The 23,677-nt window shown below is 38.1% G+C and overlaps 1 protein-coding gene across 1 annotated transcript; it reads left to right on the top strand.

Moving 5' to 3' along the window:
- The first annotated feature begins 1,209 nt into the window (after positions 1 to 1,209).
- NEIL3 (nei like DNA glycosylase 3) lies at positions 1,210 to 23,298 on the top strand. The gene is made up of 10 exons (XM_058025114.1): positions 1,210 to 1,308; positions 4,723 to 4,838; positions 6,802 to 6,936; positions 8,215 to 8,428; positions 9,523 to 9,597; positions 12,120 to 12,286; positions 15,905 to 16,074; positions 18,365 to 18,767; positions 20,627 to 20,801; positions 21,637 to 23,298. The coding sequence occupies exons 1-10, from the start codon at positions 1,210 to 1,212 to the stop codon at positions 21,811 to 21,813; spliced, it is 1,731 nt and encodes a 576-aa protein (XP_057881097.1). The 3' UTR covers positions 21,814 to 23,298.
- Positions 23,299 to 23,677: the final 379 nt, after the last annotated feature.

Genomic DNA, 23,677 nt, shown 5'->3' with positions numbered 1-23,677 from the left:
CACCAAACACTTTAATATGAATCTCACCAACAACAGATTGTGCATACCTGCAAGTGAGCTTTTAGTAGAATAAAAGTGCATACAAAAGGTGAGTTAATGCAGAATTTCTGGTTAAAATTCATGAACATAAGTGAAAAATGGCTAGAGAACCTAATTAATGGTTACTATTGGAACTTCTGATTAATCTGCAGAATTAGATGCGGAATTGAAAACCCAATCTCCTGTAGCACACTGCAGAAGCCACTGACTGAAAAATATCCAGCTATGAAATTAAATCCCTTATTATGAAAAACATTATATTTGACTGCCAAGTGAGAGTAAATATTGTCTGTGCTTTTAAGGTACTTTAAATATTAATATAGAAACCTGAGTTACGTATCAATTTCTAATTGCTTGAAAGAACACTAAGGCAGAATTCTAGAGCAGCAGAAAAATCACTTTTGCATGCCATTTTTAACATTGCCGATTTCTGACTCCTGAGCTTAATTCTCTGACTAAAAATTGCCTCCTTTCTTGATTTTAAAAGATCACAGCAAAAACGCCACTGAGAAAAAGAAAAAAAAAGGCATTTGCAAGAAGGGTAGCACACCCTATCTACAGCCAAAAATAGGAATTATATTTTATTTCAATAAACATAATTTAGTCTGATTTATCCATTTCCCTCCATGTTGAAAATAAAAAAAAAGTTCTTTTAAGAAAAACACATTTTGATTGAACCAAGATAGAAGAGTGGATATTCTTCTTCATAGGCTGTGTATGTAAGAAATAATATTGAATGTTTTTAACCAGTGTGAGTATTGCCTCTCGAGCTGAGCTTTGGGAAAGGGTGCCCAATGTTCTACCCTACAATGCAAATTCCCCCAGTTTTCTTAGAGCTCGCAGATTTATTACGGCTGCTCGTACTTCAAACGTGATGGATAGAGGAGAATTTTACTTCTAAAAACTTGGAATGACTGCAGAAACCTAATAATTACCGACTTTTTAAAAGCCGAAATTAACTTCTGATTGTGGATTAAATCTTGGGGGAAGATCCACTTGCGCGTGTTTCCGACAACACCCGGGAGCGACCAGGACCCAGCAAAGATGGTACGAGCAGCTGGAGCCGCCATTCAAAGGGAAACAAACAGGAAACAGCGGGGCGGTGCCTGGCGGGCCGCACCGCCCTCAGCCGAGCGGGACGTTCGAAAGGCGGCGGCGGCCATCGCGGCCATGGTGGAGGGCCCGGGCTGCGCGCTCTGCGCCGAGCGCCTGCGGGCGCGCCTGCGCCGGGGACAGCGCGTGCGGGCCGCGCGGGGCGGCGGCGGCGCGGTGAGGGGACACGGGCAGGGCGGGGGAGCGCTGAGGGCACAGGGACATGGACATGGACACGGACAGGGCGGGGGAGCGCTGAGGGCACAGGGACATGGACATGGACACGGACAGGGCGGGGGAGCGCTGAGGGCACAGGGACATGGACATTGACACGGACAGGGCGGGGGAGCGCTGAGGGCACAGGGACATGGACACGGGCAGGGCGGGGGAGCGGCGAGGGCACAGGGACAGGGACATGGGCAGGGCGGGGAACGGCGCTGGCGGCCCGGCTGCCGGGACAGGGTGAGGCAGCTACCCCGGGCAGCGGGGCCCAGCGCTTTTGCTCGTGGCTGTCCGCGGTGGTAAATGCCACCGGGTGTGCATGAGAGCGAGCGAGCGGGCAGGAGCCGCTGGGGCGCCAGCGCTGGCGGGCGGAGCTCCGGGCGGGATGGTTGGTGCCCCGTGGGTGATGGTGGCTGTCATCCGCGAATACTGAATTCTTCCTTGAAGCTGTGAAATATTCCTGTCAGCACCATAATATTCCAATTGCGGCAGTCAGATGCGTGAAGACGATTCTGAAGCTGTAGAAACAGCAGATTTGAGGAGTAATGAGGGAAAGCTTTTAGCATCGCTGTGTTCACTTAGGATAAACTTCAAAATACCATGTTGCTCGAGGAAGCACAAGGGAAATTATTGCTAATCTTCCTTCTTCATAATCTCTTCAGTCTAGGCATGTCCTAGATGCTCTTTAAGGTCCCTTCTAAACCAAACCCTGCTATAATTCTAATCTGTGTGAAACATGAGAATGTTACACATTGGCCTGCAGAAAGGCAGCTTCTATATTTATTTATTTTAAAAAATTTTTAAAATATTTTTCTATATTTATTTTTTTAATTATACCAAGTATTAAAATAAAGAGTGTGACATTAGGTTTACATCTTTTCATTTCACAGCATAAAATAGTTCACTAGTATAAAGCTGCTGGGACTTGTGAGACCTTGTAGCAGATGGAGAAATCACTTGGCTGATAAGTGTGTAGGTACTGTCCTCTGGTTTTGATTGCAGAGGTGTCTTTTTTTTCATGCCTCATTTTGCTCATCTTGAAAAGACTATGTGTTGCTTTTGTTGCAAGTAAATATATTGGATTCTGCCCGGCAGAAAGTTGGGGAATTTTTACCCACTTTTAGTGTGTATAAAACATTATAGGATTTTGTGATTAAAGCACAGTAAGATAGTACTTCAGTGAAACAATTTAGGAAAGGATGGTTGAAAATATGTCTGTCTAAGATATGTCTTGAGACTAGACTATAGGTTAATATCTTTCAGGACAGATTTTTGAAGTAAGGAATTATGCTCCTAAGGTTTCAAAAAGAAATCTCACTCCCTCAAATAGATTCGTTATTATCACTTTGTGCAGTAAAAGTCACCTCAAGGCAGCCTCTATTTATTGGAAAATGACCAACCTAAGGGTCTTGGACTTTTTAGATTTCACAGAGGCTGCTGACTGTGGCTAAAGCCTTGGCCTCTGCTGAAGATTACACTGTTTAGGAGAGTTTGTACTATGATGACTGTAAGGGTTGGCCTGATACCAAAGAGGTATGAATTTAACTTCAAATATTTGAAAACACAAGTTAGTTTTCCACGTTAGTCATTTCCTATTCTGGTTTATTTTAAACAACTCTGAGTGGATTAAAGTTAAATAAACTTTGTTACACAGCAACATACTCCAATACTTTTATTGGAAAGCGTGAACTGCTTACATGGGAGCAAAATGTTGCTTTCTTCATGTTTTGATAACAGACAAAGTAAGTGTTACACAAGAAATGTTTTTATTTTCCTACTTGACAGAATAATAACCATAAAACTCTCAAAATGTGTATAATTTCAAGGTAATAATATAATGGGAGATTGCATAGAGAGTAGCTCTGAAATGTCACTAACTAGCAAGAAGCCTGGCTGATTTGCCAGGGCTGCTTTCATACATATTTGCATTGAAATTGAGTGCTGCAATTGAAGCTCTGATATATCCACCTGCCTTGCAGTCAGGGCTGTGAGGGCAGTGAGTCTGGTGCTCGCAGGTTTCAGCAGGGTCTGAGGGGACCTTGGGGTGCTGGACAGGAGCACCTTCCTTCACAGGCTGAGACAAAGGGCTGGTAGAAAGTCAAGTTCAGCATTTGGGAAACCTGCAGAATCCTGCACTTGGAACAGAAGAGTGTCATGGAACAGCACAGTCCTGGCTGCTGCCCAGATGGGAAATGGCTCTGCATCAAAAAAGGGCTCTAGGGTCCCGTAGAAGCTGAGTCCATGTCACTTCCATGTTCCAAGAAGAGGGACATCCCCATGTGGGGCTCTGCAGGTTGAGGATGCTTACCTCTGAGGAGCAATTGCAAGGCTGCACCTGAGTTTGCAACTCCCCATTAATAACAAGATAATAACAGACTGGAGTGAGTCCTCTGGTACGATTGGCAGGGTGAAGTGCATGGTGCTCAAGGAGAAGCTGACAGAACTGGGCTTTTCTTGCTCTCCTCAGGTAGCTGTAAGGAGGATATGGAGCAGACAGAGCTAGGCTCCTGTAGGGACTTGCACAGTGGGTGAGAAGCAGCAGATGTAGGGGACAACAGGAGTTCTCATTCAGTATTAGAAGAAATTTTCCACCACAACAATAGTCAAGCCATGGAATAAGGGCCCAAAAAGATAGGAGTGTCCATCCCATTCGGAGCTGCTCTGAATCGTACCGGACAAGGCCCCGGGCTCCCTGTCCTAAGTGTATTCTGCTTTGACCAGGTGTTTGGACCAGATAACCTGTTGACATCCCTTGTAAATTCAATGTATTTTCATGTGCTATGGAAGAAAATATGACTGCTTCAATCTCACATTTATCTTGTGCTCTAGTAGTGTCCTACCTGCTGCTCATCTGCTTCTGAGATTAGACTTAAAACTAGCAGGGGGAGAGATATCTCTGTGGGCTCAGTGGAGGCTTTTCTGTAGCACACAATACACTATGCAGCACACAATGCACTATGCAAAATACTGAAAGCCTGTTATTAACATTTGAAGAAGGATATAGATCTGCAAATGGCAGAATTGACACTGACACGTTTTTAATATTCAAACTACCTGTTCATTTTGCACCAGTCTGAAACTCTTATTATAAATTCATGACTCGAAGGGAAAGGCATAAAATTCCCTGATAAAAAAGATATATTGTTTCAGTTAGGAAAAGAATTGAGGTAAGTTATGATAGCATTAGCAATAGTGACTGCTTCATGGGTTATAGTCCCATTGTTTTTGGTAGAATACTTAGGGAGAAGATAGTTAATGCTGTCCAAGCTGGAAAATCAGTTAGTACAGCCGCTTGCTGAATGTGTACTGGTGCTAGAATCTAAGCAGTATAAATTCTCCTTAATCTTTGTGTATGTACTCATTTTTCAGACTGCTGCAAGTAAAGAGAACATCTCTGGTCATGATTTCCTTGTTGGACATGTTTACAGGGGTGTGGAGACATTGGGAAAAGAACTTTTTATGTATTTTGATCAGAAAGCTTTGAGGTAAGTGACAGAAAGGTTTCCTATGCATTCAGACTGAATATATTTGCAGAGGTCATCTTGATCTTGCTAATGGCATTCTCAGAGAATTGAAATTTTAGAGAGAAACTTCTCATCAGCCTCTCTGCAGTACAGGCATACTGGATAAAATCACATGTTTAGATAATATACTACTTTACTCCAAGATTCCATGTAAAGATATCTGGAGAGGACAGTTATTTATTGACATGCTTTCTTTCAAACAGGAAGTTGCATTTTGTGGGGACAAAATAGTTGTAATACATGCAGTGTATTCAGATCCCTGCAATATTGTGTAGCACGAAATAATTCTAAAGTTTCACCCTTTTACTTTAAAACTAGAAATCATCAACTCCTTACTACTAGTTCTCATTGAATAGCATTTCCTAGGCTTGATTAGCATGCCTTTTCTATTTGTAATTAAAAAGAAGATTTATATTTTGCCCTTTTTCAGGACATCAAAGATAATGAAACACTTTAGAATAAAATTTTATAAATTTCTTAATGCTTTTGAATGTAAACGTGTAGTGATGATTCATTTTTTTTTTCTAGTCATGAACTGAGAAGACACTAGAATAGCTAATAGTTGTGATTCTTAAAGTTTCTTTCAAACAGTATAGAGCTTGGTAAATGAAACCATCAGCTATAAAACTGAATAAAAAATAATTTTCTGGAAGCATTTAATGCGTCACCATTTGTAAGCAAGATGCAAGAGGTTGGTTTAAAAGTAAATTTGTCTAGGTTTAAAAATAAATTTGGCTAGTTAAGCCTGTGCTGTATTACTCGTGGCACTTGAGAATTGAAAATGGCTTTTGAAGATAAAAGTGATTGGAACAACTATATCACCTGATCTGACTTTTAAGAAGAGTTTTGGAAAGACACAGGTTTTTAAGTAACTCATAGCATTACTTTTTTCATGTTTTAAAGAGTAACTTTAAGAATAGGCTTAATGACATGTGTCTAGCCCATCTGCAAATATTTAAGATGCTTGTCCTTCCTGGAACGTAGGAAAGCTGGGCTTACTGGAAACAGAGACCTGATATTGCATTTCTTTTGTCATTTATGTAGTTTAGTCTGTTAAATCTTCTTGTAACTACAAAATAATCTACTTTTTCTGGTATACAGTGTATAGGCATTCCTGCTGTCTTATGGTTTTTAGGTCTTGATTGTACCAGGTGAAATTATAATAAATAAAATGTGTGAGATAATAGTCAGACTTGTCCTTTGCTCAAGCAGAGCTCCTCGTAGAATATTTTATAAAACTTAAGACCTCTTAAAACATTACTAATCTGTAGAATGAATGCTTGAAAGGGTCTGTTCTTCTACTTTGCCATCTGTGCATTTTTCAGTTTATTTATTTTATTAATTTTTAATTGACTTGCAGGTTTTGCCGTGGTTGTAGGCAAAGAAAAGCAGAAAACAACATATGGCAAATACTAATTATGTTGTTTATGGTGTTACTGGATTTAGCTGCAGTGTGATAAACAGTGGTGGGAATATGGGGACTAAATTCTTTCTTCTCATACCAGGTGACTTCTGCCTGACTTAACAGAAAATTTTCTGGTCAAGTGGCCTCATTTCTTTCAGCCTTCCCGAAAGTTTATGAGTCTGTGTTGGAAGATCAGCATGTCAAGTGAAAAAAATTCTAAGTGCACCAGAAATGGTGCTTCTTAATGATCAGGTTTGACTTCTGTGCAATGAATTATGAAGACTACACAAAACCAGCTGTGTTTTGGAGGGATTTTTACTTGGGGACCATTCATTGTTTTTTGGGAATTGAGCATTCTGTAAACTAAGTTTGTTGCTGTGTTACTGGTAATGACTAGAATTAATGTACATGCAAACTGACTTGGTTAGGTAAGGTTCACAGCTCTAAAAATAGACTGGTGTAGTGCTTGGAAATGATAGCAAAGTTAAAATACCTATAAAAACTCTCTTTCTTTCCAAGGATTCACTTTGGTATGAATGGTTCCATGCGCATTAATCCTGATGGAAGCAAAGAAAGAAATGAAGCACAACCAGTTTTGGAGATACAGCTTATGGAGGATACTGTTTGTTTTTGGGATGTGACAGTAGAGTATAGGTAAAGCAGAAACTAATGAAACAGTTTATTTCTTTTCATAACTATCTTTTAAGGTAAATGAAAAAATAATGTACAGATTGTTGGAGTCTATCAAGAAAAATCTTTCATATCATAAACATATCATATTTGTTGGTATGGTAATTTGAGTTTGTTACTTTTGTATCAGAGCTTACATACAGTTAAAGTACTTCTATGCCATAGTGTCATTAGGTAGTGCTGAGACTGGGAATGAAAGTTGGATTTAATTCTTTCCTTAGATCTGTATGCTGAAGCCCACTGCTCTGTTAATTTCTATCCAAATCTCACTTCTTAGCAAGAGTAACAAACAACCTGTCACAATTACTGCTTTCAAGTTTTTATGCTCCCAAGGTTGGGTTTTTATTTTTTTTCTTTATGGAAGCAAATTCTTATAATTGCTTTAATTTACATTAAGCAGATGTTTATGCCCATTAGCACTGTATTTCACGTTGCTTAAAAAAAAAAAAAAAGCACCAAGCTTGATTTTAGTGATTGAGGCTCTTGAATGGAAATGGGCATGTAAATTCATGCAACATATATAAGTGGATGTAAAATTACAAAACACAAAATCTCATGTAAGCCAAGGCTTCTTGTATGGTATTGTTTTCAAATAAGTATGGTTATCCTAATAATACATATCTTAAAATATGAATATATATTTTTCTAAATTATGTAACTACTGTTAATAATCTACTACGATATCTATTACATAATTATAATTCTCTCAGTTGATTAGAGCATGGTGCTAATAATGCCAGGATTGAGGGTTTGATCCCCATTTGGGCCATTCACTTAGGAGCTGGACCTCATGATCCTTGTGGGATCTTTCCAACTCAGAATGTTCTGTGATTCTTTGAAATATAATATATAAATTGATTTTACACACATATATACACACACATGTAAATGTCATGTTGTAGCTAGTGGACCCTGTAACCATACAGTTAGGTATGGTTGAGAGTCCAAACAGGTGGGCTTTCCATCTTGGAAGCAGTTTTAAAGCAAGGAGCTGGCAAATATTTTTCAAGCTACTAGGAACAAAATGAGATTGGACTAGATGCATGTTCTACGCATGTATCATTGACCTGTTTTTGGAAGAGGTGTTTAATGGAATTTCTGTGTCACTTCTTGTCACTGATATTTTCATGGTTTCTGTTATCTGCATTTAATGTTCTAATTGGTTGTGTTGTTTTTAAAACCACACTGCAGTATTAGAATATATTTAAAATAAAAATTAATCAGTGTATTTTTCTCTTCCAGAAATGCAGCTGAGTGTGAGCAGAAAGTGAGGATGATGGAAAGTTTGGATGTCTGTTCTCCAAAGTTTAGCTTCTCAAGAGCAGAACAGGAGATTAAGCAGCAGAAGACCCGTATGTTGTGTGATGTGTTATTGGATCAATCAGTACTACCTGGAGTGGGAAATATCATAAAGAACGAAGCACTGTTTGATAGTGGTCTTCATCCAGCTCTTAAGGTGGGTGAATGTCTTAAGATGTTTTTTAAGGACACCAAAATATTAAGAATTTAAATACATGTTTTTTTAATATTTTGCTATCTTCTTACCTTTGTTTTGTCATCTCTAATTTCTTAAGTTATTCTTGGACACTAAATTAATGTTTTATCATTATAACAAGAGGTTTTTGTCATGGCACTCCTCGGAGCTGATAAACTTTCATATTTTAAGTCTGACATCCTGTTATGCTGCCATTAAACTGACAGTCCATAAATAAAAAGGGAAAGTGAAAAGTGCTCAGATTTTTTTGTTCATTTACTACCCAAAATAGTTTATGTGGTAGAGTTGATAATTTTTGCAGCTGCTTCTTCCACTTCTTATCCTGCTAGCTGGCATCAGGTTTTTTTTCTACCATTGTTTATCATACTTTTTCTTCTTACTTGTTTTAAGATCCTCAAGCATGTTTTCAGACTTTGGGTGAGAAGATATTATATAAAACAGAGATTACATAGGATGTAAATGGAAACTGGAGAAGATTAGTAACTGAAGTTTTTTAAACAGAGTATTTCGAAAACTGTTCATAGGATCCATCTGGATTTTAATTTTATCTGTGATATGGCAGAGGAAAAAAAGTGTGATTTAAAATTTTGGATTCTTAAGAAAAATAAATTTGGTTGATATGTCTCTCTAATTGTGATGCCTTTGACTCGTGTATTCTTCCTGAATATGTCTCAGAGGAAAGAGCCTCAGGTGATAGGTCATATTATTTCCATGAGGAAATTAGGAGGGATGTGAGACTTACTTACTCTGTTATTCATGTGATCATGAACTCTTTGGTCAGTACAGGGCAGGACAACTGAATTTTCTAGCACATGTTTTGCAGGTTGAGGCAAAGCACGTTGTTTGGTATGCAAGCCATGAGTTTTTGTAGTACAGAATGTAAACATGTGCTGTTTTACTGAGAGGATACATACAATATGGACTCAGGGAATTATCACAAAACGGAGAAAAGCAGCTCCACATCAGTGTTCAAAGTGCACTTACTCATAGGTCTTCTTTTGCCATGGTCCCTTAGCATTGTAATATTCTAAAACTCATTCTTGTCTTTCTTACAGGTTTGCCAACTGACAGATGAGCATATACGTCACTTGGTGAAAATGACACGTGATTTTACCCTGCTTTTTTACAAGGTATTGGCACATATTCCTGGAGAACTTCCAAAATACTACTCTGGCATGTTAGCTGTGTGTGATCATCTGGTGAAAACAGTATAAAGATGCAGCAAAGCAAGTGTTCCCATGAATAGGAATGTTGGTTTCTGTGCTCTTTATTAATTGTGAATTGTCAGGTGATGGAAAGGTAGGGAGAGTTGTGACTGTCAAAATATGCACAGTTTGGCCCAAAGGACTTTCACAGATGCAGCCTGAAGGCCAGTTCAGTCTTTCTGTGCATGTGCTGTTATGCCAGTTTGAACATGTCAGAATTGATGTAGGCTAAGCACAAAGTTACATGTAAGGTAACAAAGATTACTCCTCAAACTGGGAACTAGACATTGTCCCAGGGAAGTATGAAGGTAGTTGATGTGGCTTCTTATATAAAACTTGAAATAGCAATTAAATTTATTTGGCTAAATAGTTTGCAACTTCTAAAAACCTTTTTTTTCCTAACTCACATAATGGATTTGGTTAATAAACTGAAATAAATTACAGTTTCTCCCTACTACTATAACTTCAGTAGGACTTAATTTCTTCCTGTATAAACTCCATAATTCATGGTGCTCTTTAACTTTCCACAATAGAAAAAGAGAAAATTTGACTTAATTCTTCTATGTTTTGTTTGTTTAAGCTGCAAAAAAAAAAAAAAAAAAAAAAAAAAAAAAATAAAAGGAGTAGTGACAATTTTGTATTTTTCTCTTCATGTTCATGAAAGGCAAGGAGCTAGCTGTGCCAAAAAGATTTTTTTTCTTGGGTGAGGGCACCCAACATGCCTAAAATTATAAAGGCTAAAACTTTAATTTGTTTAATAGTCTGCTTAAATATCTACTTTCCCTCAACCCACTAAAGAGTACTTTGGTTTGTTTGTAGGGAAATGTTTTCATTTCTCTGAAATTCATAATGAAGTCTGCCAGTAAAGAGACACCTTGTAGTTCTGCAACAAATCTAATACTCAGAAATTTAAAGGCTTTTGGACTGATAATAAACAGGTTGTACTTTCTGTTCAGCCAATTTGAAAACTTCTGTAGTCCACACTTAGCAAGTACTCACCAGTCAAGTGCTTTTAAGAGGGCTAGCCTCTCCTTCCATGTTAGAGGCATAATGAAAATATGTATGAGGGATAGTGCTTGAATTTTTTAATGGACTGCTATAGATTGTTTGCAGTCATCATACTGTATCATTGCAGATGCAAAGGTGAAGAATCCTGTTTGTGTAAAAAGCTGGATTTTTACACAAACTGCTTTTTGTGTAAACAAAAGCTACTTTTGTTTGTTTTTTGCATAACTGGATGGGAAAAAAGCTACTCATAAGAAACTGACTGAAAACCTTGAGGAGGCAGCTGTGAATATTCATGCAAATATATATTAGTAATTCCTTCTGATTGAATTACTAGTTTGCACTGGCACAAGAATTCTCTTTCAGCAAGACTGATGAATAAGAGCACAGTAGAAGCAAATACACTGTGCTCAAAGACACCTGTGTTTTGGGATAACTCCAAGGGTTTTCATACATTTTGGAGCTAGAGCTAGTGAACTCTGCCAGAGCTGTGCTGGTATTACTTGGCCAGCTGTGGTGTCGTTTGAGCTGAGCCCAAGGATTTGCAATTGTAGGGCAGAAACTTGGGTGGCTCTGCAGAGTTGGCTGCATCTCTACTGGGCTCTTCTTGTTTGGAATTTTTTTTTTTTTTTGCCACTTTTAGCTGTAGTGTGTCTATGCTGACTTCATGGGTGTTTTGGGAATTGTCTCATAAAATGTGCCTGCCAGCTGTCTGGAGGCTTTTCAAGTCACTGCCCTTGGGCTTGTACTGTACTTAATTTAATAGGGCTTTCTGCCAGACTCTGGGGAGCTCACCATAGTGCCAGGTGGCTTTTCAAGTTGGTTGGCATAGCCAGGGCCAAGATATAGCTGAGCAACTTTACTGGGCACTACCCAACATTTACAGAATCTTGGGAATATTTCTGCATTGCACACTTCTTTAGGTTTTGGGAAGGCTTATGAACCCAGATTGTAGCATTGCATCTGAGCTGTGCTGAGTTTTTGGGTCTTTGGGGGTGAGAGAAGGCGGTGTTTGTTTTGTGGTTTATGTTTGTTTTGTTTTCTATGCTGCATTGATTGGAGTTGTGATTGATTGATCAGCTCTTCAAGAAGACTCCTGCAGGTGTCAGGTCAAAGGCAACTGGTGCTGATTCAGAGCTAGCTGGTCCAGCTGAATTCAGAGTTCCTAGCATGTATTTGCTCTCACCTTGCTAGCATGCTTTTTTTCCCTGAGTTTTATTTTGTTATGTGGAGAATTACAGACACTGTTATACCTTGTCAATTGGACTTGTCAATTCCTTACATAAAATAATGTGAAATATGGGGGTAGCATTTATAGCGTCTCTCTTAAATAACTCCATCTAGTCATTGAGTTGACAATTGCTGTAGCATTTTTTATTTTCAGACTCATGTGAAGTTGATGCTGAGTGTCTAACAGGGCCTTTGCCCGCGTTGTGTTGCAGTGCCGCAGGGCGGGGTCCCCGCTGTACCAGCACTACCGGGTGTACAAGCGCGCGGCCTGCCGGGAGTGCGGGGGCAGCATCACCGTGTGCCGTCTGGGAGAGCACGGCAGGATGACTTACTTCTGCTCCCAGTGTCAAAAGGCAGATCCCCAGCTCGTCAGTCTCAGGTATTGGAAAAAAGGCTCCCAGTATTACCAGTTAGATTGTGCCTGGGCCAGTCTGACCCTCGCTGCTGGGCCAAAGGCAGCAACTGCGGTGTATCACCCCAGAGATACCTTGGCTTGCTGGTGGTTGCAGCTGGGCACTGAACAAGTCCAGGCTTGTTAGGAACCCCGTTTACCTCAGGAGGAATAGCTTCAGGCGATGGTGAAGAGAAAAAGGAGAGGATTCTGCTGGAGGGTTTAATGTCCAGAGGTTTATTCCATGGTTACAGAGGTCTGAACGTGAGGAGCTGCTCCAACAGAACTCGACCGCATGCTCTGATCACCTTTTTAAGCTCAGGGACAGGGGGAGGGGAGGTACAGGTGAGCCACCAACCGGGTGAGAGGGGCAGGGTCTCAGGGGAAGATGACACCCAGACAGGCCAATGACCCCCAGGCCTGAGGGGCATCCTTTGAACTTGACCAACCACACGACGCCTTGCGGGAATGTTAAGCCTGATTGACAGGACTCACTCAGCATGGGGGCAAGGGGGAAGGGAGAGAGGTATAGGCACACCTGGGAAAGTGACCTGGAAGGCCAAAATGGGACAATACAGCACACCACAACACTCAGGTATGATGGTAGCATCATGGTGACATTTTTAAGCACCTCAAAGTGCTGTTACATTAAAAGGACACCCCCTTTGAAATAGAATGGATCTGTGTGCATTTTATAACTAAATGAACTATGTCAGACCAAATCAGAACATACTGCAAGAAGAAAAAAATTGTCTATTGGTATTTAAAAATGGTTAGAAGCTTTGATTCTTTGCTACTATTCTTTTCATCTATTATGAAGCAGCTGTTACTGTAATCAAATGTAGGAATTATGAAACAATTTAGAGTACTCAGATTTATTCACTGAAACTAAGTCACCAGAAAATTTGCCCTTTGTTCTTGGTGTTATCAATGTAAAGGGCATGGATGTTTCCATACAACTGAGTTGAATGTAATGAAGTAGGAATTTGTCTATCTTTTTGCAGGATAGCCCCATCAGTCCTGGCATATCTAGATAGCTGTGCATCTGTGCAGTTTTCTTCTGGATATAGAATTATACTGAGGATCACTAAAACGTCAGTAAATTCAGAGTGCAGCAAATATTTTAGGGGCTTAGTATTTTTTCTTCCTCCTTATAGGATTTTGAAAGCTTTTGCTATAGGTGTGCTACAGAGGCACTTTTGCTTCCACATAAATTGTGCTAGCAGCAGCTTTCCTCCTTTTATTTCAGGAAAGCAGAAAGTGCATTTGATATCACAAAGGGTCAAAAGGTAAAAGTTACAAAAATACCTTTTTCAGACTTAGGCATCTGTTATTCTTGAAAATTTTCATCTGAGGCTCCAGAATTCTGCCTTTATATTCTCTGTCAGTCTAATATAAGATGCTGTTTCACTTTGTGACTTTGCCTCATTAGTGTGTGTGGGGGGTGTGTATATATATATATATATATATGTTTTAGATAAGATTTACAGAACACATAAATCCCTCTCCTACCTCCAAGCTTCTTTCAAGATTCAGATGTCTGAAGGGATTTTGCTTAAAGCTTAAAAAGATGCCTTTGGGTACAGATCAAATATTGAAAATTCCAGCATGGAAGATAAATATTTCACAAGCTGATAACCCAAATCTGCTGTATTTTCAGAAAGTAATGATGAGAAATATTTTGCAAAAATGTAGGAAGACAGCATTCTTCTGTTGAGTCAGATAACTAGAAAACAGTGTCAGGAAAAAATCTTTCTGTTTTCTAGAACAAGTAGTGGTTTAGCATTTTGTTGTTGTACTTTTAAATAAACAATTAAATAGTGCTGTATTTAAGCGAAAAACATGGTAGTGGTAGCTATAAAAAGATGGTTTCTTGTCTTGTCCTTATCCTAATGGTCAGTTCTTTGTTTTCTACTGCTCTCTTTTCAATTTTAAGTAACTGTTACTATATAAAATTATGTACAGCTCAAGTAATTTATTTGCCATTCCAGGCTTTTCACATTTAAAGATTGGAAGGGGCCAATGTGATTAGACTGACTTGCTACAGATAATAAACTGTAGAATTCAACCCAGTGGTTTTGGGGTCAATCAACTAGCTTAGGATTCTGCTCAACTGAAAAAAAATTAGAAGATACCCATTATAAACTTAGCCCATCAAATTCAAATGTACCTTGAATTTAAAAAATAGACCTTTCCCCACATACTTCATAAACTGGGAGAGGGTGTGGGAGTTATAATGGCAGGACAAATGACCCAGGGTAAAAACATGGAATTAAATTCCCAAACATGATACACTGAATATATTCAGTCTAGTAATGCATTTTTTGATAACTGAGTAGAACAATTGATCTAATAATGTGAAAATACCCATTTTAACGCTTGCAGTTTGGCTGTTTTGTTTGCTAGCCACAGTATTTTGGTGAATGCTGTAATGTCTGTTCTACCTCTTAACAGCACAGACTCTGGAATGTCAGCAGTTCTCATTATCTTCCTTAGTTTTCCTTTTGTGGAAGATGTGGTAGGTAGTGGATATCTTTACTGTTCTCTTAGAGCTCTAGCCTCTTACAGAAAGGGATCATTATGGAAAAAGTGATGGGTCAAGGGAGTGTCACAACAGTGCCCACCTACAGCATTTGCATTGTTGACTGAAGTGCTTAAATTCTTATGATTAATAATAAAAGTCTCTGAAAAGTCCACAATTCCACAAAAACTATATAAAAATATATAAGCTTGACAACTTATCAACCATAAGTTGAATAATACCATAGCACTTAAAAGCATACATACATAACTTACTGAACAGGTAAATTCAAGCTACAATTAATATGCTGTCAGTGTTTGGATACTATGACAAGAGCAGCCCTTTGTAAAGGAGTAACTATGATTCTAAATCAGTCTATCAACATAGGAGGTTATAATTTACAGGAAAATAAATACAACTAAATCTTTAGTGGTGTCTGGAGTAGCTTTGTCTCACAAGTCACAGCTAAGCTCCTTAATTCTGAACAGGTTCCTACATTTAAAAGGCTTTCCAGCAACTGGTGACACACAAGAGACATTCTGACTTTTAAAGCTTTCAGTGCTTTCAGCTGTTATGATAACAGTGTGGACTTATGTGTAGCATTTAAATGAGAACAAAAAACATTTACTTGCTGGACTGTGTGATTTCTGCAGTTCATCTTCTGAGCAGTTCTTCATCCAGTAATGCATTTGTTAGCAAGTCTTGTGTACAAGAGATGGGGGGGAAAGCCCTAAAACAATCTCCCTTTCACACCAAGCTTTTTGCTGCAGTACTTGGAAATGGTAGGGAATCTGAGACACTGGGGCATTGTCCTGGAGAGTACACCAGTTGATAATTAACTTTCTGTCAACTTCTTGTTTAAATATTTTTATTTGTTTTACTTCTGCAGCATCTGGAAAGATTTGGCCTTGAGGTAAAGAAAAGAAAAATCAAATTTGAACACTGACATGCTGTCCAAGCTCTGATAGGAGGCTTAACACTGCATCCTGCTTATTCTCTAGCCCATGCCTCCCTGCACAGAGTGGTGTAAGGCAATTTGTAGGGGGAACGTCACAAAACACTAACATCACTCTTTTGTTTCACAGCAAACTGCCAGCTAGAAGCAGCCTAATTGGCTGGGCATATGGCAGGGGGTCATGTTCTAATGAACATGTAGCTCACAAATCTGAAGAGGAGTGGACGTGTATGTGCTGCACCCTAATAAACAAGCCTTCTGCTGAAATTTGTGATGCCTGCTTGACTCCAAGACCTGAAGGTAGTGAAGGGTTGTCTGGCAGCTGTATTGGGAAAGAGGGGAGGTCTGTGATTTTGGTGTAGTTTTTATGTAGAAGTGTCTCATTGTGAATCATATATATATAACTACCTAACTTAAAGTCAGATTTTGAGGAAATCTTACACAGATAATATGGAAACTGCCTTGTCTTAAACCCTGTAAGTGTCATCTTCCAAACTGGTGTGCAGGTGGGATTCTATAGATTAGTGTCTTCAGTGACCCTGTGTTTTTACTCGGGCAAGGAGTGAGAAAAATCTCAATTCTTTCAACTCTCTGTAAAATCCTTCAAAGTTTGCAGTGTAAGTCTGAATTAGAAATCATCAAAGGTCAGAAAATTACCTGTCATTCTTTCATGTGAACAAAAGCAATATATTTTAGTACTGTTTTCTAAAAGGATGCCAGGTTTCTCTGCGGCTACTTTTTTCCCTTCAAGTTCAGAGTAAAAATGATTCTGAACTTCTTACCTCAATTTGTTGTTTGTCTCTTGTTGGAGCTTTTAATGCTGCTATCTACATGAAATATTACTTCATTGCTTAATCATTTTATGACTGGAGTGATGTGTGGAAAACCCTTATTTGGCACTAGCTATAGTTCATTTTCTCAGGTCAGGAATCAATGAAAGTATGTCTTTGTGCCTTACATGACAGTTGTTGGCAACACAGGCTAATCTTGCATAATTCTTCTGCCAAATCAGCACCAGAAACCTGAAAATTTTAATCTGTTCACAGAACAGGATTTACCAACTAACATTTATCCTGGAATTAATGTTGTCACCTGGCCTTTATAATATATTATGCCATGTGCACAAATGCTTTACTTTAAGCTTTGAAACAAAACTTTTCCTTCTCCTGTACTTCTGAGTTTTACTTGTTTAGTTGTATGCAATTACTGAAATCAGTTGTGGAATTTGAAGCTGTCTTAGACTCAATGGAATACTGTTGGGAAATCTTTATTTTCTTAAATATGACTTTATTTTTGGATAGTAGTGATATTTGAATTTATTTTTTTTCAAAATAGGTTTGCTTACCTCTTTTTTTTTTTAATCCTTAGGAGTCTGTCCCTTCTCACTTTGTTCAATGTTTGTTTTTTTATGTTGTTTCTAAAATTACCCACTGTCAGCAGAAAAGTTTGAATTTTTGAGGACAGGATACTTGGTCTGTAAAATTAGCTGCTGGCCCTACAGTCAAAATAATTCAGTCTGAAGACAGATAATTATTTACCATTCCATTGCAATTTCCATGCTCCTTTGCTAAGTAGGAGGCTAAGCCAATACTATTCTGTCTTAAAAAGTCTGAATGAAACCAATATGTCTGACTGTGCAGTAGTGGCAAAATGGAAGGTGCCTGGAAACAAGTAATGTTCCAAGTCAAATGTAGAGATTCTTATTTTGTTTCTGAGTGAGAATGCCTTTGGAGAGAGTGAATGTCTCATCTACCCATGTTCTGCTTAATTCCCTCTTCGTTGTATGGAATACACTGGATGTAGTAGAAAAGAAAGGACTCTGTCCTGGAACACTGTGGTTTCCCAGCTACCTAAAAAGATTGCATATAGGATGCCATTAGGTTTTTCACCCTTTTCTCAGGAAGGGGATTACCTACAGTCTCCTTATGTATTAAATTTGCATTAATAAACTATACCTATTCTTTTGAAATTATTATTGCCCACTAGGAGGGCCTCTGATTCTGTGAAGAAACTGTTGTTTATATCACAAAGCAAATGTCTGGACTGCTTTCTTCTGAAAAGCCTCTTACAGTCAGTAAGTTTGGATGAACATAAAGTTTGGAAAGGATGGGAACTCTGAAATCACTAGAAACTCCAAAATCTTAATATTAATTTTTGTGTTAATAGTGAGGTAATACTTAAAAAATGGATAATGCATTGCTGCTTGGATGTACTATAGTCTTAGGTCTCCCATTACTGAGGTTATCAAAAGTTATTTTGAAAAATTTAAATGCTTTAATCTTTGTGTTTGGGCCAAATTAAATTTTTTATGGTTAAGTGTCTGATAGCTTTAATTTACATAGTACTGTTAATTGATCCTACTCAAGCAATAGTAATGCTGTCTTGAAACACGTTTTACATTACTCTAAGAGTGCATGAGTATTTTTATTGTAAGAAATTTTTTTTTTACTCTTAGCTAATTTGTGACAGGTTTTGAGATGGTTCTGTAAATTTACTCTTTTATTCTCCAGTGACAATTTATGAATACAGATCAGAAATATAATGTAGCATTCTATGCAGGTGGATTATAACTAAAAACTTTTTTCCTTAGTTCCAAAGATGGAGAGTTCTGAAGATTCTGCAGCCTTTAACACAAACTTAATGAAGTACCCTTGTAATGATTTCAGAAAACCAAGCACAGAAATAAAGATCAATAGGAAAACTGCATTTGGAACTACAACTCTTGTATTAACAGATCTTGGTAACACAACTGTTCTGAGAAATGATATCCAGGTATCTGGTGGACATTCTCAGTGTGTTTTTCCAAAAAGCAATTGTAAACAGATCCAAAGCAATGCCTGCCAGTCAGAGGGAAGCCCAGACAAGGATTGCTCACCAAACGTAGCTGCCCTGGCTTTGTCCTCCTGTCACCAGCCTGTCTCTTTCAAGCACATACAGAAGAAACAGAAAACTGACCATGTGCCTTTGGTTCACCCATATAATACAGCAATCAGGTATGTATTCTCAAATGAAAGCAAGTCTTTATAATCCCATAAACCAACTTTATCCTTAAATATTAATTGAATACTGCACTGTTTGGCTCAGACAGTGTTGTCTTTGGATTTCTGCCAGAGGTAACTTATTCTAGGCTAACTATAATTTAATTCAGATTTCAAAAGCACTGAATTACCTAGGCTGTCATTAGAAAAGTCCTGATTTTGGCATCCAGCCAGTACTGCTGTAAGCTAAACAGCTGTTCATAGTTCAGCTATTCCCATTGAATAGGCCAATCTAGTTTTAATAGGTCAAGCACATTTCTACCTCAGGAGTTGTCTGATCTTAGCACTGTAGTTGCTATCTGCTTAGAGAGATCTTAAAATCAATGTGAAAGATTACAAAAGGAAGCTATCTGGATGAATGTATTCCAATTGAAGTTATTTGTCAGCTGCCAGGTTTCAGCATTCTTCCTTGAGAGGAAAATCTGTGCAGTTACCTTGATGAGCTTCCCATCACTGCTTTTACTCTTAACTTCCCTCCTCATTCTGTATATAACCACTTCAATGCTCTGCCCATACTTTTATTTACAGAGCCCTGTTCAGACACATCCATTGCCTAGTTAAGAGAAATGTGAGAGTCTATGGGGTTGTCACAGAAAAGTTGGGCAGATAGTAGCAACAGTAATGGGAGTGCAAGGTAGATGTCACATACAATGGTAAATTATGCAGGCTGAACGTGAAATATTGATGATATGTTACAAAATTCTTCGTCATGTGTCTGTTCTGAAATACAGAAATTACTTCTTACATTGTTGAAGCCCCAGTTTTGAAATGATCTCGCTGACTAGCCAGACTAGACAGAACGAGTACAATTCCTCCTCACGCTTTCAGTACAGACTGAGGAACTGAGGCTGCAGGCAGGATAATTGAGAATACAGAGCACTGTAAACAAGAAATGAGATAGTATCAATCATGACAACAGGTTGTTGTGGCAAGTCATCAACTGAAATGCTTTTTTTATAGCATATTCTTAAACAACCAAAACCGACAAAAAATCTGTTGGTTATTTTTATCTTCTTGTGTTTTAATGAGGTGTTGGAATAAAACTGCTGGTGTCTGCAGGACTGCAATCTTCCAGACATAGAAGACAACATAAAATTCCTAAGCTGATAACTTGACCAGAATGAATTAATATTTTCTTCTTTCATTAAGGTTCCATTACTGCTTTTCTGCTCTATAAATATATTGGAAAGATACATTTCAGAGCATTAATCTTTTTCATGTCACTATTTTTAAATGAAACCTTGTGTATTTTAGATAGGCAGAAATTGTCTCAATCATGAGGAAGAAGGAAACTTTATCCCGTTCAGAGAATTCTGTTTCATCCCATCATCTGGATTATTTCTTGTCCAAATGTGATTTGGAGCATTACTGTAACTTTTCAGTAAACAGGGTGGGAGTCTTTTCTGTGAAGCATACAAATGTCTTCAGACTGGAGTAATTAGTGGTATTGGTGTTTTTCCCACTAAGACCAGAATATTCTTTTAGAACATACGAGAATTTGAGTTGGGCAGTATAACATCAGTACTAATATTTATTTTGTTTTGTACATGAATTTGAGTACTTCAAAATAATTTAAGACATGGTAGGGGAAACTGGTATAGTACCTCAAGGGCAGCACACAGTCGTGTCTATTCACAACTCGCAGTCACTCAGATTTAAAGGTGCACGCAATAGGGTGCATTAGAGAAGCAAGTCCTTTGTCTGTCACTGTGTGCAGAAGTACACTGGGTGAGCTGTTGTCATGGTAGGAGAATTCTTTGGCTGCTAATCCCTTTCAAATTACACAGAAGTCATTTTGTCACCTGTCGTTACAGCGCACCTCAAACTAATGTGACAGATGCTGGTCGTATGTGGAGCGTGGGGCATCCTCGCTGCAGTAAACACAACCGTCTCTGCAGCCTCAGAGTTGTGAGAAAGGATGGAGAAAACAAGGGAAGGCAGTTTTACTGCTGCCCTCTCTCCAGGGAAACTCGGTGTGAATACTTCCAAGTATGTATAAGACTTCTGGACCTGTTTTTGTTTTCATAATCAGTGCTTGTTTCTGCAGCCTCCTTGGCCCAGTGACTTGTTAATCATGGACAGCAGATACATTCCATTTATAGTTTGACATAAATACTGTTGCACACTGAATTGCAACTAAGAGCATAATAATAGCTATTGAACTTAACAGTTTTAGTTACTTCTCTTAGTGTTGAGATGGCACCTACTTGTGCAAATGCTCTTAATCTACTTCCAAGTGATGTGAAATAGATGCATAAGAAAGATACTGGTTTGAGGGAACTTGTAAAAGTTGTTCAGATCAGCTTCTTTCTGAAAGGACTATAACAAACTCTTCAGATCTAAAACAGATCTAATTTTCAGCCATGTTTCTGGCTAGCCAAAATCCTGACAGCCTCTCAGGATGATGATTCTGTAATCTGCCTGGGCAAACCCTCCCACTGCTGCACTAACACCTAACATGACCTTCGTAGCTGCAGTTGGTGGCCTCTGCTCCTTGCTACAGATGTAGATGTCTTAAAAGAGTTTGACCTGAAAAGTGATCTGATAGTCATGACTATCAGGTAGTTAATAGATGGACTCAAGACAGTAATGCCTAAATTTGAAAAAAAACTATGTGCTAACATAATTTCAATTTACACAAGTCAAAGTGCATGCAGTTGATGTTAAAGAAAAATCTAAAAAGTGTTCACAAAAATGATAAAACTAATCTAAGTACTAGGAAGGATTTCTTCTATGGCATCCCCTGTAGGTCTTTTTCTATTGTCCATTTTAAAATAAGGAATTCATAGCCATCACATGTGCCTGATACCTGTTTCTTTGGCAGTGGGCTGACTTGGATTTTCCATTTTGTAACCATGGCAAGCGATGTGTTATGAAGACTGTGTTGAAGATTGGTCCCAATAATGGAAAGAACTTTTTTGTGTGCCCTCTTGGGAAGGAAAAACACTGTGGCTTCTTCCAATGGGCAAAAAATGGGCCAGGTATGCAGATTCTTCCATGATGCTCACGTTACAGTTACCTGCTCTTCAGGATGTCTTAAGTGCCTGTAACATTCCTAGTAATTTCTGTTTTGTTCTTTTTCCCTGTTCACTCATTAACTAGTAAAAAAGCTCCAATGTAAAGAACAGATCTAGAAAGAGTAATTTTACATAGTCCTATAAAAATTAAACACTGCTTGTATGCAGCTTACAATTATGAAATAAACATTTAGCTTGCAACATAGTGTCATATACTATTGTATTTCTAATAAAAAATTGCACTGCTTCCTTTTTACATGTATTGTCTTAAATTGCTTTAAGTTTTGATGTATTGTTTTAAATTTTCTTAAGTGTAAACATGTATTTAACAAAAGGAAATAAAAAGAATATACTTTATTAAATGCCAGTCTGTGCTTTCTCAGAGCATAAGATGAAACAGCAATGAACTGTACAATTCAAACGTTACAACAGTTGATTGACCTCGCTTAGATTTGGAAACATGACAAAAAACTTCCCTAAAACAAATAACATGACTCTTTGGTTTTCTAAATTATATATTCTAAATCCATGTCTTATGTTTTCTTCTAGTTGCTACTGAATATTTTTCCCCCAGTCCATATATAATAGATAAAATCTTACCTTGAGGATAGCTAGAACTCTGTTTGTTTGCTGGTTTTACCATTATTTGCTGAAGGGGTAAATAGAATATGGTAAGCTATCAAATCAGAAACAGAATTCTTCAGATCTTTAGAAAGTGTACTATAGATAGCAAGGAAAATAAGACTAATGAAATGGTCATACACCATTCAGCTTTATACATCATTCAATTGCAACCAGTTTTAATTGAAAATAATGGGAAATAGTGTTGCTTCCCAGCAAAATATGTGAGATGAGGCACCTTGCAAATGGTTCTTTGGTCTGTGCAAACACTTGTGGTATTTTGTTTTATGGAGGACTACTTGATTTTCTTGAGAACATTGTATAACTTTTCTTGAGAACATTGTAAATCTTCCATTCCATGATGCAAAGGAAACTGCTTAATTCTTTCCCTAAGCAGCACAAATTCAGAGGCTTTTTTTCTTCCTCTTTTCAGTAGCGTTTGATACCTTTGAAATCTTTCTAAACTTTCTTTACATGAAGAAAATCTTTTTTAATTAGATTGTAGAAACTATAATCTTTATGTTGTTCAATGGCCTCTTTCCAAATAATATATCTCTTTCATGAGGTACAGAACTCCACCTGAGAACCAAACAAGCTACTTCATATGTGAGGACTTATTTTTCCATTGCCATCTGTTTCTGTGATGCTTCTTGTTGCAATGATATGTTGCTGCTAGCCTGTGCTTATACATCTAAATCTTTAAAATTGCAATCTGACTGGTTCCTCACTTGTATTTGTACAATTCATTATGGTGATAAAGTGTGTGATTATTTTTAAATTGTACATGCTTTTGGATGTCTGGCACAGGGATTAATCTTCACCAGTTCAGTTAAAGTTGAAAAATAAAAAAGAAATGCAACCATTTCTGATTACTTGCCTTCTATGAATGTTAAGATTTCTCTGAAGCTGGAAGTTAAATGAATTTTTCAAACTTTAACGCATGAAAAATAACAGTTGGGCTCTTACATATTTTTTAGCTTAATAGCGAGACGAGAAGTGAATATCTGTTTAAATAAAATGCATACAAGTTTTAAAGGATTAAGTGCATTTATTCACTACAGCAATCACTTTACTTTTTCTGTTCTTGTATTTCTTGAATATGTTGTATATGGCATATTTGTAGCAGCCTAATTTTGCTATATATGCTAGTTCTGTAATGTCACAAGGTGAGGAACAGCAGACAGGGAAATCAAAGGGCAAGGACACCCTGAGCTTATCACAGTGAAC

Source organism: Melospiza georgiana, chromosome 5 (genome assembly GCF_028018845.1).
Source record: "Melospiza georgiana isolate bMelGeo1 chromosome 5, bMelGeo1.pri, whole genome shotgun sequence".
Taxonomy (NCBI): domain Eukaryota; kingdom Metazoa; phylum Chordata; class Aves; order Passeriformes; family Passerellidae; genus Melospiza; species Melospiza georgiana.
The sequence above is the reverse complement of the archived record's forward strand: the minus strand, read 5'-3'. Positions and strand labels throughout refer to the sequence as shown.